At 44.9% G+C, this 15,604-nt stretch overlaps 1 protein-coding gene across 1 annotated transcript in view; it reads right to left on the bottom strand.

Annotated features, from left to right (window-relative positions):
- Kif6 (kinesin family member 6) overlaps positions 1–15,604 on the bottom strand; it is a 286,100-nt gene that overhangs the window by 132,669 nt on the left and 137,827 nt on the right. Inside the window, exon 13 of the mRNA XM_021218471.1 lies at positions 13,604–13,819. Within this exon, the coding sequence (XP_021074130.1) occupies positions 13,604–13,819 (216 nt within the window). The remainder of the gene's footprint in view (positions 1–13,603; positions 13,820–15,604) is intronic.

The following is a 15,604-nucleotide window of genomic DNA, read 5'->3' as shown; positions in this document are numbered from 1 at the left end:
TGCAAGAAAAATCTTTTAAAATCTAGTTGCTGGAGGTACATTGTCTGGTACCCTTTCTGAAAGTGGGGCTTCCCCCTTTAGATGTAAAAAAACAGTGGTACATTCAGGCCCCATGACCGTCTCGGGGGCCCACAGAAAGAAAGACAAGGAAAAATATGGAAAAGGGAAAAAGGAAATAGGAATTGAAAACAAGAGATGCTAAGCACTCAGAAAACTGAATCGTCACCCATCTCTACAGAGAACAGGACCTGGGGGGACTGTGGGAAGAGCCAATCACAAGCTTTCAGTCAAGTCTACTGCACATGCTCAGTACCAACAATGAGCAGCGTACAAGGCTGGGCAGTAGAAACAGAGAGGACTGAGACCCAGGGCCATGGGCTACGGTGCTGGCTGCATGGCTAGAACTGCACGCAAGGCGTAACAGAGATCCAGGGCCATGAGCTGTGGCCTCATCAGCCTTATAGCATAGAGAGTTTGTGTTTGTTTGTTTGTTTGTTTGTTTTTTTAATGAGTACACTGTAGCTGTCTTCAGACGCCCTAGAAGAGGGCATCAAATCACAACATAGATGGTTATGAGCCACTCTGTGGTTGCTGGGAATTGAACTCAGAATGTCTGGAAGAGCAGTCAGTGCTCTTAACCATTAAGCCATCTTTCCAGCCTACAGCATAGGATTTTATATATACAGATGATAAATATATGTACCAAATTATATATGTATACACACACACACATATATATAAATAAATGATACATTTATGTACCAAATTTACATATTTTCAAGTAATATATAACTGGTAGGCTTAATTGTTGATTACTTACAAGATACATTATAAATATTAATATTACTTGATATTTATATTATTTAGATTTTTATATATATTCACATGAATAAAACCACATAGTTATAAATATACTTATGCAAAATTAGTAACTAGATTTATGCTGATTATTTACATATAATAACATGTATTTATACATTTATGCACCAATTCATAAAAATATGATTTTAAGAATAGTAGTTAAAAATAAGGTAATAAACTGGAAGGTTAAGGGAAAATTTCAGGAAACTGCTATTTGTAATGTTTTTTTGATTTTTAAAAGGCAAATGTTGCAAGCATCACTTGCAAAATTAAAGATGGCCCTTCCTGTGACATTCGTTTTGCTAGTTATATGCAGTCTCCACATAGACAGCCAACTCCTGTAACCCTGAACTGGCTGCAGCCGGCAAGCCTAGGGTCCAGCTTTCTCACGCGTTTACTCCTTTGGACTCATTTCCTGGAGAACAGCTGATTGCGCTTCCTGCTCTTTCCTGGCTCCTTGAACCCGATCTATAAATGCTGGAGGTGGGCTGCGCATAGTGGAGCACCTTGGGAGTCTCCTCAGGAAGGTGAGGATAGCAGCATTCCTGGGTAAGATGCCTCCTCCTCCTCCCCCTCCCCTCCCTGTCCCCTCTTCCTCCTCCCCTTCCTTCCCCTCCCACATTGCCCCTGTCTTCACACCAAATGGCACTCCTGCCTGCCAGGTGTCTATGGAACACCCTATCCTGTGAATCCCACACTACCCGTATATCTGGACCAGAGGCAACATCTGAGCTACATGATGGGTTTGCCTACACTTCAGTTCTTTTTGTTTCCTTTCGTAAACTTGGAGACAGGTTCTCGGAATGTAGCCCAGGCTGGTCTGAAACTCACTCTGTAGCCCAGGCTGACCTCCAACTTGTGGTAATACTGCTGCCTCGGGTTCCCAGGTGCTGCAATTACAGAAGTGAGGCACAACGTGGAGTCAGTTTCAGACTCAGGGAAGAAGAGGGCAGTTAGGGTCGGAGCGCCTTGGCTTTACAGCAGGCTTTTTGCTTGGGGCAGGGATGGGAAAATGTGGGAAGGAGGAGGAAACAGGGAGTGTTGCTGAAAAATCTGATGTGGCTGCAACAGGAATCCAGTGACTGTGGTATTGGTTAGTTCTGTTGCTGTGATGAAAACACCATGTTCAAGACAACTTATAGAAGGAATTATTATTATTATCATTAATACAGTATAATTAATATAATGTTATATTAACATCAATATATTCATATTAAAATATAATATTAATGATTAACATTATTAGCATTATTAATAATATATTATTAATAATTATATAGCACCATGATATGGTTGATAATATATTCTATCATATGTAATACATCATTATTATAATGTTATTTTTATTCTTTTTATATTTAGTTATTATTTTATTTGGGCTTATGGTTTCAGAGGAATGACTCCATTCTAGTGAGGAGCTATGGCAGGCAGGCACAGTGGCCAGAACAGGAAGCTGAGAACCTGTGTCTTCAACCACAAGCATAAAGCACAGAGGGCAAACTGGAAGCAGGGGAGGGCTAAGAAATCTCAGAACCCAGCCCTTGTGACAGACGAGGCTCCAGCAAGGCTGCATGCCCCAAATCTCCAAATTCACCAATTGGCAACCACATGCTCGAATATCTGAGCCTATGGGGGAATCTCTTCTCATTTAAACAACCACACCTGTCTTACATTTTAAACTTCTGGTGCCCGTGGACTGCGCAGGCTGAGGGGAATTTCTTCCCTTGAACACATCACACGGCATTAACAGCAACATCACCTGCTTCTGCTTGGTGAAAAAAAAATAGGGTCTCAGACCTGGTGTCAATCTTCTGTAAAACAAAGCTATTCCACAGAAATGGCAAATTGAGCATTGAAGCCATGAGCTCGGGGATAATGAGTTCCTGCGGGTTCCATTTGCTAATGGCAAGAATTGATTACCTCATGCTGAACGTGTAATTAAAGCGGGGAGAGGTAATGAACAATGAAGCTAGGAAATGGATACGGACATCAATTAGGATCTTACTTCTGCTCAGAAAGATTGAAAAAGGAGCCTGTCTGCTGTCTATCGGAGCTGACACAGTAAGTTTAACAGAACTCGGTGAGTTCAGAGAGCAGTCGAGTGCTAAATTACATTTCCTGCCCTGTACGATGTTATCGGAAGCCCATCCTCAGCCTGGTGAAGCTATCACACAGAATCACACTAGAGAAAGTGTTAACTTTCCCGTCATCTCCTGAGTCTGACAGCTATGCTGGTTCTGCGTATGTTGTGGAACCGGTGGGTCAGAGGCAACGTGGAACCACAGGAGACAAGAGAAATGTTGGTGCTTACAGCCAGGGGCTGCTGAACTTAAAGGAGTTGAAGGGATTGGAATTTAACCTATGCACTGGGGAATCTATCTTTCTGATGATTCTGCATCACCCATGCAGCGGGATGCTTTGGTACTCTGGGAAGCACGGAATAAGACAGGATGCAGGAGAAAAATCAGGCGAACTGGGAGAGCTGGTGTGCACCCGTGTGCTCCATCAGCATGGGAGGGGCTGTGTAGAGTATGCAGCTGTGCTATTCTTGCACAGGTGTGGTTGAAATGATTTAGTCACACTGTTATCTTGAGCACTGCAGGCTAATGGTTAGACCTACTCTTCCTCAGGTAGAATTCATGGAGCGTTTTACTGTGAGAGACACGGGACTTGATATTTGTACAGCTTCATGAAGGGAACTGCTTGTGATCACCGATACAAACTCATATGAACAAAAGGGTAACACATGCCTAGACTGGACAGCTGTTACATTACTGCATAGTAACTGGCCATGAAGGGAGATGGAAATTGTTAAGGGCGTTTCTTCAAATGGCCACCATCTATCACTTGGTTGGTTGAATTTGTCGGCAAGGCCACTCCAGTCTCACAAAACATCCTTTAAGCCTTGTTCAAAAGGTGTTTAGTTTTTGTGGAAATGAAACACCCATGGCTCTACACATGCCACTCTTGAACAGGACTGAGGTTGATTTCCGGCACCCACATTGGGTAACTCACAACTGCCTGTAGCTCCAGCTGCAGGGGATTCAGAGGCCTCTGCAGACGTCTGTATCATGTGCATGTCCATACACAGGCATGCACAAACCCACAGAATTTTTAAAAAATTCTTTTAAAGAAAGGAAACCCCTTAAAGAAGAGATATATAAATGTCTCAATAGCACAAATACAGAAAGTAACTTCATGCCCTGATGGCTCAAGAGAGCTTTGAATTGGCTTTTATTAGGAGTGAAAATGGGCAGAACACTGTGTGTCTTTGTGTTTGTGTGTGTGTGTACCTGTGTGTGTGTGTGTATCTGTATGTGTATATGATGACAATGCTTTTATTGAATCTGCTAACTTCTCTAAGGCGTTTGACATCATCCCCAGAAACTTGGCTCTGGGAGCTACTCGATCTTTCTGCTTCAGGAAGTTCATAAGTCCCCCTTGTCTATCCCAGTTTCATGCTTGGTCATTGGCACAGCAGGTACTTCCACAGAATATAGTATGCAAATAATAATGCTTGATTTCTCTTGTCAGCTTTGGAAACTTTGGAGTGTTTCCAGGTATCTGAAACACCCCCAGTAGAATGGACTACAGTATCAATCCTAATATCATCAATAGCTTTGGTTATTAAATTTAATTCCAAAAATAAGCATAATAAAGAAAGACTTAGCTCTAGGAAGACACTCACAAGTTAAGGAGCCCACCAACACTTAGATTTAGCCAGTACTGTGGTCAGACTAGTAGTTGAGAGTTTGGGTACCGGTTCTTTGGGTCTAGCAGAGACTGGGTGCTGATCCTCTAATTATGAATCTGCATAAATAGGTGAACACAGGAACGTATTTAAGGATGATGCCCACAGCAAACAGTTCACTGCATACTTTCCCACTGTGCTACAGAGCAAATGTAGCCTGTGGTCCTCGAAAAGTCACCAAAATACTTAAGGAGAAACTTTGAGAAGTGTTCGGTGCTGGAATCTTCCTGTTTTTCTCCTGTTTCAGGAAATTAGAATTGGGATGAGGCAGGAAGAAGTGGAGGGAAGAAGGAAGATCAGAAGTTGCAGCATTTGGTGCTAACATGACGTGAGAGTTGACTCCAGTCATCCGCAAGAAAGAAATCTGCAATGATTTGCACACTAATCCAGCTACATAGACTTCCCTATTTCTCCTCTAGAACAGATCCTTTTATTTGATTCTAGGAATTGAACTCAAAGCAATGGGCATGCTAGACACACACTGTCACTAAGCCCCACACAGTGGCCCATTACAGATGGCTTGTGAATTCCTGCAATGAATCAATATTACAAAGGTCAGAACCAGGATTAGGATTTTGGGGGTGGGGTGGGGAGAGTTAAGATTCTTGGTTAATTTAGAATTTCAGATAATCAATGATTTTTTGTTTGTTTGTTTGTTTCAGCAGAAGTGTATCTCAATACTTGCAATATTGCATGGGACCTATGCAATTTAAAACACTTCTTCATCAGGAGTTCGGATTTAACTGAACGGTTTCTATTTTCATTTCATGAATCTTACAAATGTGTGAGACATCTCCATTCAGCATGTCACCGACACCTTCATCAGGCTCCAGTCGTTGACTCTGGGGACCCCGAAAGCACAAAGGCCACAGTGTGACAGAAACAGAGGCCTTCCTGCACACTCCGTGCAGAGTGCAGACAGATGTTTCCACTCACACACATGCATCTGTGTGGTACACTGTAGCACAGCTACAAGGGGAAGCCATCTCGACATGGCTATCACAGGAACAGAGTGACAGATTCTGGCTTGTGATGTCAGAGCAACTGAGAGATGGTTTTTGTTGTTCTGCTTGTGGAGTTGTGTTTTATTTTGTTTTGTTTTATGTTTTGATAATCTCATTAAATAGCTTGTCTGGCCTGGAACTCGATGTGTAGACCAGGCTGGCCCACAACTCACAGAGATCCACCTGCCTCTGTATTCCCAAGTGCTGGTATTAAAGGCATGCACCAGCATGACTGGCTTAATCCAGGCAAGTTTTTTATAAACATCGGGTCTTATGCAGGAAACTAAGTTAGGATCTCAGGGAGTTGATGGATCCTCCTATCTCTGCCTCCCCAGTACTGGGATTACAAGGGGGCACTATAACACTTAGCATTTTATTTTTAATGTGGGTTCTGGTGAATGAATTCAGGTCCTTGTGTTGAGGTTTGGTTTTTTGCTATGTATTGTAATGCTAAATACTGCCCTCCCCATCCCCCTGCTCCGCCGCCTGGCTGCCTCCAGGGAGGAGATAATTTGAAACTCTTCTTAATTGGAAACTATTGGTTGGCTAAAGATGCTGGCAGCCTATAGCTGGGCAGAAGAGAGGTAGGTCGGGTTTCAGTTCCCAGGCTTGGGGTCTGAGGCAGGACCACGCAGAGAGTAGAGGATGGAGAGAGGAGAAGAGGCCATGGGGTAGGTGAGTCGTGAAAATGTGGCCACGAGGGCTGGCCAATTGGAGTTAAGAGCTGTCCTGATGGAACATGGCAAGTTATATCTCGGGGTTATTGAGGGGGAAGTAGATTTTAATAGCTTAGAAGGAAGATATCTGCCCAGCTCTAGCGCATTAATATAAAATAAAACTATATGTATATAAATATAAAACTTTTGTGTCTTTTATCTAGGAACTGAATGATCAAAGACAAGGTAGACAGCCCCGACTAAGATTAAAAATTACTACAACATATTGACATCCAACATAGTGTGGAAGTTAGGCCTGGTTCTTCCTCCCAGCCTCATGCTCTCAGAAATAAGACTCAGACTCAAAATATATTTACAAATACTTTGGCCATATAGCTAGGCTCTTCCTCTGACTAGAATTGTAACTTACAATAACCCATTTATTTTAGTCTTCATTTTGTCATTTTGTCATGTGGTGTCATGTCATAGCACCTGTCTATGCTCAGGTACAATGTGTCCTGTGTCCTGCTCCTCACATCTTCCTGTGCCTGGCTCTAAACCAGAATTGTTTTTCCTCCCAGATGTCCCACCTTCTATTTCCTGCCTAAACCACAGGGCATAGGCTTTTAGTCAACAGGTGACACATCCATACAATACACAAGATGTTCTCTTTACATCCTTGTGCTCACAAGACAAGCACTTTATCAAAAGAGCCATCTCCCTAGCCCTGGACTACTTTTTGGAGGAACCATGCCAGCCGTATCCCTTGAGATTTCACTCCATGGAATCACAAGCTCTATCCACTGATGTATTGCTCCAACTAGACTCAAAACATCACAGGTACTCACAGATGGTGATTCCAAAAAAGATCAATTGGTGCAGAGATAGACACATGGATGGATGGATGGATGGATGGGTGCATGGATGCATGGGTGCATGGATGGATGGATATATGGATGGATGGATGCATGCATGGATGCATGGATGGATGGATGGATGGATGGATGGATGCATGGATGCATGGATGTATGTATGTATGGATGCATGGATGGATGGATGCATGCATGCATGGATGCATGGATGGATGGATGCATGGATGCATGGATGGATGGATGCATGGATGGATGGATGCATGGATGGATGGATGCATGGATGGATGGATGCATGGATGCATGGATGGATGGATGCATGCATGCATGGATGCATGGATGGATGGACGCATGGATGCATGGATGGATGGATGCATGGATGGATGGATGCATGGATGGATGGATGGATGGATGGATGCATGCATGCATGCATGGATAGATAGATAGATAGACAGACAGACAGACAGACAGACAGACAGACAGACAGATAGATAGATGCCAGGTAGATAACTGTAGAACAGAAGTGGGTAGACACAGGTATAAAGGGATAGACATAGATAGATAGAGATAGACAGATAGTGCTAGCCTTAGTTTGTTTTTATATTGCTGTGATAAAGACTGTGACCAAAAACAACTCGAAGAGAAAATATTTTACTTGACTTCTATGTCCCAATCACAGTCCATCACCGAGAGAAGTCAGAACAGGATCTCAGACAGAACAGAAACCTGGAGGCAGGAACTGAAGCAGAGGCCATGGAGGGATGCTGTTGATTGGCTTGCTCCCTGTGGCTTGCTTGGCTGACTCTCTTATAGAACCCACAGTGGTGGGGCTGGGTTCTCCCACTTTCATCGTTGATCAAGAGAATGTGCCACAGACTTGCCGGCTGGCCACTTGGATTGGTGGCGTTTTTCTCGGCTGAGGCTCTTCTTTCCAGATGACTCTAACTTGTGTCGAGGTGACAGAAGCTGGCTGGGACAGAACATCTAAGAGCTCATGTGCTGTCCACTGCAGCTAGGCAAACATCGGAAACACCTTCTCACCAAAGGTCACTGTGCTTCCAAACCAAACCAAACAGAAACCATTGCTCACTTCAGAAGTCTGAGATAAGACCTCATAAGACCTCACAAAGACTACAAGATAAAAGTTTGGGGGTGCTCGGACCTGAGAGCAGACGTCTGCGTTCTTGTGCATCCATGTGTGGCCTTTTCTCCCTCCTGGCTTCTTGTTTCCTTGCCTCATCTACGTGCCTTTCAAATAAGGGTTTGAAAGATGCATTTCCCCAGGAACTGGCAGGGTCATTCATGACTGGAAGTCCTGGGCTCTGCAAGGATGCCTTTTCTCTGGGAAGCAGAAAGGTGGATTTTGTCCCCATTGGTGTCTCCTGGAGCTTTTCTTTGTAACTTAGTGGAGGACTAGGTATATCTAGACTAATAAACAGTAGGTTTTGGTCTCAAGAGAACAGCTTGGTTTATGTGGACCTGTGTTGCTTCCCCCACAGGCCAGAAGAGGTAAAGCTGGGGTTATGAACTGCTCAACATGAGTGCTGTGAAACAAAGCCAGGATCTCTGCAAGAATACGACATGTTCACATGCTCTTAACTATGAGTCATCTCATCAGCCCCTTCATAACATCGTCGTCATCATCATCATCATCATCATCACCACCACCACCACCACCATCATCATCATCACCATCATCATCTGTTATCATCAACATCATCAGTATTATCAGAGACAGGAATTTTATTTTATTTTATTTTATTTTATTTTATTTTTTGCTGAACCTAGAGATCACTCATTCAGCTAGGCTGGCTGGCCAGTGAGCTCCTGGAATCTACCCGATTCTGCCCAATCAATGCTGGGATAACAGGCACATAGCTGTGTCTGGCTTCCTGTTAGAGTTACAGAGCTGTGAACTGCCACGTGGGTATTAGGAATCGAACCTGGGTCCTCTGGAAGAGCAATATAAGTTCTTAAGTACAGAGACATCTTTTTACCCCTAGCCCCCACCCCACCCCACCCCACCCCACACTCAACAGCTGGTTTAATGAGGTGCTGCAGATGGAAATCAGGCTTTGTCTTTGTTGGGCAAAGCACGCTACCAACAGAGCCACATCCCTAGCCCCGCGAAAGAACGGTATGACTCTCCGACCGAGTCTGAACATCCCTCTGGTCTCTCTGAGGAAACCACAATAGACGTTCAGTCTCCACACCAACCACTCAAAGCCCCCCAAACCTTGACTCTCTTCCACCTGGCCGGCTGCTTGGACAATGACTTCAGGAGTCTCCGGTGAACCGTAAATCCAGCCCCACTTTCTAATTCAAAGGTGCTTGGGCTCAGCATCCATCAGAGGTGAGTGGAAGAGAGTGGAGGAAAGGGGCACACTTTGACCACACTTTCCGAGCCCCGTCAGTGTGAGCTAATCTGCATTAGGATAAGCCCTGGCATAGTTAAGAGAAACAAAAACACCTTCCCAAGGCAGAAAAACTTCCAAAACAGCAAACTTACTGATGTAGTTGAATATGCTTTAGCTCACATCAGCTTTCCACACATAAGCCTCTGTGACCCTGAACATCTAATTGGCTCCCAGGATCTTAAACATAATCAAGGATCCCATTCCATGGCGCTTGCTCTGCGACTCTAATTCCTCCCCACTTTTCATTCCTATTTGTAGTCTTTGCCAGACAATAAAGTCCATTCCCCTTCAAACCCTTCCCCAAATGGTTAGATCATTATCAGGCCATTTGTCGGCTGACTCCCATTTACAATTCTCCTGGAACTCCAGCCAATGGCAGTTAGGAGGACTCCAAAGCACTTTCAGACGGACGGCCCCTCTCCAAGGCTTTGGCCTCATTTGTTCTCAGAGCTTGAAGACAATTGCTCTTGTTCTCCTTCTCTCTCTCTCTTTCTTTCTTTTTTCAGACATTTTCAATTCAAGTAAACTTAATTTGTTTTCCAAACAAGACTGCGGTCCATCTCAGTGGCAAGATCAAGGGAGGGGTGAGGCCTTGGAAAAGTTTGCTGTAATTATAGAAGGAGGGAGGAGCATGAGATGCTGTGTGTGTGTGTGTGGGGGAACATTCTGAGGAGGGAGATGGTGCAGAAAGAAGAAGTAGACATTCAAAAAGTCTAGCCCACAGCTACGGTTGGGTTGGTGAATCTGAGTGCTTTTTTTTTTCATATGCGCAACAGTTCAGAAATGAGAGCTGCATTCATTAGGAGCCATGGTGTTCTCCCACAGGTTCTGAAAAATCACCTTTAGTTGGACTGGTGTGGGGTCCAACTAAGGAAGGGAAGACACCTTTCCTCATCTGTCATATGGGCCACCAATGTCTCTCCTATAACAAGACATAGACTGGAAAAGGAGAAGCTTGGCAGGTTTGTTTTTTTTTTAAGTCAACTTTTGTCTGGTCAAGGAGTCTTCAGAAGGAAGGCCTAGACCCAAAGACCTAGAGAAAATCCTTTAATGTATAAGTCTGAGGATAGCTTTCTAGAAACGTGACTGGGCCAAAGAAACGATCCTGATACAATGGGCTGGGTAAGATAGCTGGGCAGTGCATGCCCACGCTCATCTTGGCCTCTCTGTGGCCTCCCTTCCCACTGGGTAGAGGACAGAATCTCTTTCTCGGGGAAGGTTTCAGGATCCAGCCAGGCAAGGTAAGCCAGAGAATCCCCCCACCCCCCCGGCGAGTGACATTGGGAGACAGGGGTTCTAGGTCTGATGGCCTGCCGTGGAGGAGAGAGGGGGGTAGGAGGAAGCAAAGGACAGGATAAGGTTAGAAATGGAAGGCCAAGTAGTGGGAGTGGGTGGGTAGGGGAACAGAGGTGGGGGGAGGGGTATGGGAATCTTTCGGGATAGCATTTGAAATNTAAAAAAAAAAAAAAAAAAAAAAAAAAAAAAAAAAAAAAAAAAGAAATGGAATTTGTGGCTTCCCAATGTCCTGTGCTTCAGAATACCCGGCAAGCAAGCTACGGTGTCATACTTTGGAAATTGTTTCCTGGGTTCCAACGTGCTGACACACGTTCATGATGGTCAAAACTTCAGTCACAGTAGGGGGAGCCATTCACCATTTCTTGCATCTGTAGAGATGGTCGCTGCCACCTAGAGACCTGGGGTTTCATCTCACTGGGACTTTCCACAGCCTATGCGCTACCAAGGCCTGTGTATCCCCATCCCTTAACACTTAGAATAGCCATCCTCTCTTGGCTCCTCTGGGCTCTGGCCCAGACTATATGGCCTTTGAATTGGCCACGAGCCTCGATGCCTTCTGTTGGTCTGTTTTGTACATGTCAACCTCACCTGACCTTCCCATGTCCTAGATCCTACAGGAGCACTTGTGAATCGCCAAACAATGGCTTCCCTCTCATAAGAGTGTTCCCATCCCCCACCCCACCTTACCCCTTGAAAGCCCTTCTGGATCTTTCTGGTTTTCTCTGATGTGGTCCTAGTACCTGTTCCCTTAGTGACTCTGCTCTGTTGTTCTGTAATTACTCGAAGGTCAAAGACTATGTTTGTTTATGTATGTCCTCATCTTTAACTTGGAGCAAAATGAAAACTTACCCCACAGGATAAAGATTAAATGAGTTAATTCAGGAATTTAGTCTAGTAACTTGAAGGTGCCCACAAGACAGCCTAGTTCACTCCCGGCAGCTGCATGGTGCCGAGAGGGACTCCGGACTTTCAAAAATTGTTCTCTGACCAGACCCCACATGCATGCAGGCTATGACATACGTCCATACCTATACACACATATACACATAATAAAGATATTGAATGTAGTGATTTCTTAAAGTATATGCACCACAAATACATTCAGAATGGGTGGGTCAACTGAAGGACTCAGCAGTCCAGGTCCTGCCCCCATTTGATTCCAACCAATAGAGAGAATGTCAAGAGAATGTAGCAGGGCTGTGCGCGATCAGTGCCAGAGAGGAATCAGTCATCCTTACTTGTACAAACACACCGTTGTTTCCCTGGAACATGGAACCATTGCTGCTGTGCCATGGAAGAACTAACTGAGACAAGGCGATGTGGAATTCAAAGATGCAGTGGTGAGATTTCACATAATCTGTTTCCATGTTACTTCATGATGTCTTTCATGACCGAAGTCTGCCGCTTAGAGAAAGCCTATGCTGCTTTCATTTCTGTTGTGACAGAATATCCTGACCAAAAGCGCCAGGGGGGAGGGCAATGATTACTTGCTTCACAATTCTAGCCTGTTGCTGCGGGGAAAGTTAAGGCGCAAACCTTAAGCATCACACCCACAGTCAGGAGGAGAGAGAACACATGCTGGTACCCTCACTTGCTTACTCTGCTGGTACCCTTGCTTGCTAGGGCATTTCACTCTTACACAAGCCAGGGCGCAGACCAGGAGTGATGCCCTACATGCTCAGGGCCACGTCCACTCTCACAACACATCTCTGTATTCCCGAGGGAGCACGTACTAGAAACCATGTCAAAGAAATCAAGACAAGCCCTTATGGACATTCATTCCTATAGGGCCTGTAGAGAATATAGGCCTAGAGTACAGGCTAACCCAGTCTAGACAGTTCTTCAATGGAAGACTTCCTCCCAGGTCATTCTGGGTTGTGGCAAGTTGACAAATAAAATGAACAGACCTGACACCAGACTTGTAAACTTCTCTCAGTCTAAATACCTTAGAAAGTTTCTAAGCAAATTTGTGCACAGAAAATGATATCTTACATGGCCAACAGGGGGCATTCTCCATTCCTCTGTACCATCCTTGTTAGTCCTCAGGGTCCAGGCCAGAGTCAGTCATGTGACTCTACAACATGCTGGTCTACAAATGGTTAATGCACACAAAAGAGACTGGACTTCTAATGAGTTCCTTAGAAGCCTTACCAACATCTCTATTGACAGTTAGAAAAGGAAAATGCGTGGATGAGCCCAACCCTGGGAAATCCTATCACCTCATAAATTTGCTTTTTTTTTCTTTCTTTCTTCTTTCTTTCTTTCTTTCTTTCTTTCTTTCTTTCTTTCTTTCTTTCTTTCTTTCTTTCTTTCTTTTTAAAGAAAAACCAGCCTTTGATAAAGGCTGTATTGGTGTGTTAACGTTATTTGGCTGCAGACAGCTGAGTTGGGTATTGACAACCTCTTCACATTGGTGCCACAACGTGGACCTCATTCTTGTTTCCCTGTCATGGAAAGGGGTTCCTTCCCCTACTCTGAAGCTAACATCTCTACTTGTGCCCAGACCCATCTCATGCTTGTACCCTCGCTTGCTTACTCTGAGACCTATCTCACGCCACATCCCGTGCTGCCAGGATAGACTCTATTCTTCCTAATTCACTTCTGAAGTTGGGAAACAAGTACTTCACTTGAAAAAAAATTCTAACAAACATACCATCAGAACCTTCATCTTTCCACAGTTCAGGTGACAGACGACGATGTGGAAACCCATCACGGATAATGAGGAATGCTGGAAATGTTGTCGACCCACCTGTTTTTTTGTGGAGCAAGCTGGATCTGCGCCTGCAGATGCTGAGGTCCTGGGTGTGGCTCAGGGCTGAGGAGAATGGGGTCCTTGGAACCGCTGGGCTCCCAGCGATGAAGGGTGAGTTCTGAGGTGGCCTGACTTCGCTTTTCTCTAGGCTTGAATTCTGGAGGGCATCCTGAGTTTTCTTCTTTTCCTTTTTTAACATATTGACCAGGATATCTAAATATCTGACTTAAGGATTTAGTGGCTCCTGAGAGATGATCATGATTAGACAAAAATTCCTAAAGCAAATACTGCCCTCCAACCAAATAATTGTAACTAGTGCCCTTTGGTGCAGCCTGGCCACAGTGACTCCTTGAATTTGCATGTGCAGCTGTCTGTAGCTTAGGAGGGAATCAGCCATTCACTATGGCACAGTGATATGGAAGCTATCAAACTGAAAGACCTTTAAAATGCTGACTAACATTGGTATGGAAAAGGAGAAATGTGAGCCTGGCCATGCATCTGTGTTGGCAGAGTGCTCACCCAGCACACAGGATGCCCGGAGTTCATCCCAGGACCACACGGAGTTGGACGGTGTAGTTCGTGCCTATAATCCCAACACTCTCTAGGTAGGAGGAGGACCAGAAATTCAAGACCATCCTTGTCGACTTAATGACTGGTCTACATAAGATGCTGTCTTCTTTTCGGCATCCATGCAAGAGGCTGGGCACAGAGGGTGAAGCGGCTTGCCAATGCGTCTGGGAGGTGGCTCAAGGACAACAGCCAGAGCCTTCTGACAAGGGTGAGCGGTCAAATTGGCCATCCCCAGGCTCTAGTGAGAGACTCAAAGTATAAGACAGAGGAAGATTGAGGAAGATACTCAGTATCAGGAGAGCATGTGTGCACATGGACACTCATGTACACAGGAGTGTTAGAAAACACAGGGGCAGTGTTTAGTTAGAAAACACAGAGAGAAGATTGCTACTCAGAACAGAGGGAGGGGGGCTAGGTTTTTTTGAGCAAGTAACAGGGAAACAATCCAACCTCCATATTCCTCCTCAGTTTAATTCCAACTTGTTGATTTCTGGATAGCCAGTCCATTTTTCCCTTAGCATACCCAGGGTGGCTCCCATTCCTTCTTGCCTCATTAAAGTACATTGTCCAGAGCTGGTCACAGAATCTCCGAGTATCTCTGTTCTCTCTTCCCAGTATGTGAGTTCTAGGTGTTACACTTGTGTTGCCAGGCTTGGCAGCAAGTGGTTTACACACCGAGCTCTCGCTCGCTCGCCTCTCTGCCTCCATGCACAACACCGTTCTGAATTCAAACCTCAGCGTGAAGGAACCGTGAGTGACTTATTCACAGTGTGAAGCATCTAATGTTACTCATGTGAACAGTCATATAGGAATCTGAACGGTGAAGACAGTGCCGGCAGGGACACACACACACACACACACACAAACATACACACGCGCGCGCGCCTCACTTTTCGATAAGCACATGCAAGCCAGCCTGGACTGGTTCCTCTCTGTCATATCTCATTTCATTTGTCCTCAATGCATAGATGCTCATAAGCCGTGGCAAGTATTGAGAGGTTGGTAGGAGTGTTTAGCGGGAAGATCCCAGTCTAGGATCAAAGCCAAGAAAAGAAGCAGAACACAGACTGGGGCGAGGGCCAGGGCTGAGGCCATCCCTGGAGATGGATGGGGTAGGAAAAAGGGAAGGAACGCAGGGGTGACAACACTGTGGGCGGCACTTGGAGACAAGGGCGTGCGTGGGGATGTAATTTGCAGTTGGACTTACCGTTACTGGCTGGATAATAAAGTAGCTAAAACTGACTTGAATTTGACATGGGGTCTGCTACGACTCAACTAAAATTAGAGGCTGAAGCTAATGAGGCAGTTCGTCAACTCTGCTTGGGTTGGTTTTTAACCTTGTAAGCTTCTCTCTCCTCTCTCTCTCTCTCTCTCTCTCTCTCTCTCTCTCTCTCTCTCTCTCTCTCTCTCTCTCTTTCTCTCTCTCTG

This window comes from Mus pahari, chromosome 18 (genome assembly GCF_900095145.1).
Source record: "Mus pahari chromosome 18, PAHARI_EIJ_v1.1, whole genome shotgun sequence".
Taxonomy (NCBI): domain Eukaryota; kingdom Metazoa; phylum Chordata; class Mammalia; order Rodentia; family Muridae; genus Mus; species Mus pahari.
The sequence above is the reverse complement of the archived record's forward strand: the minus strand, read 5'-3'. Positions and strand labels throughout refer to the sequence as shown.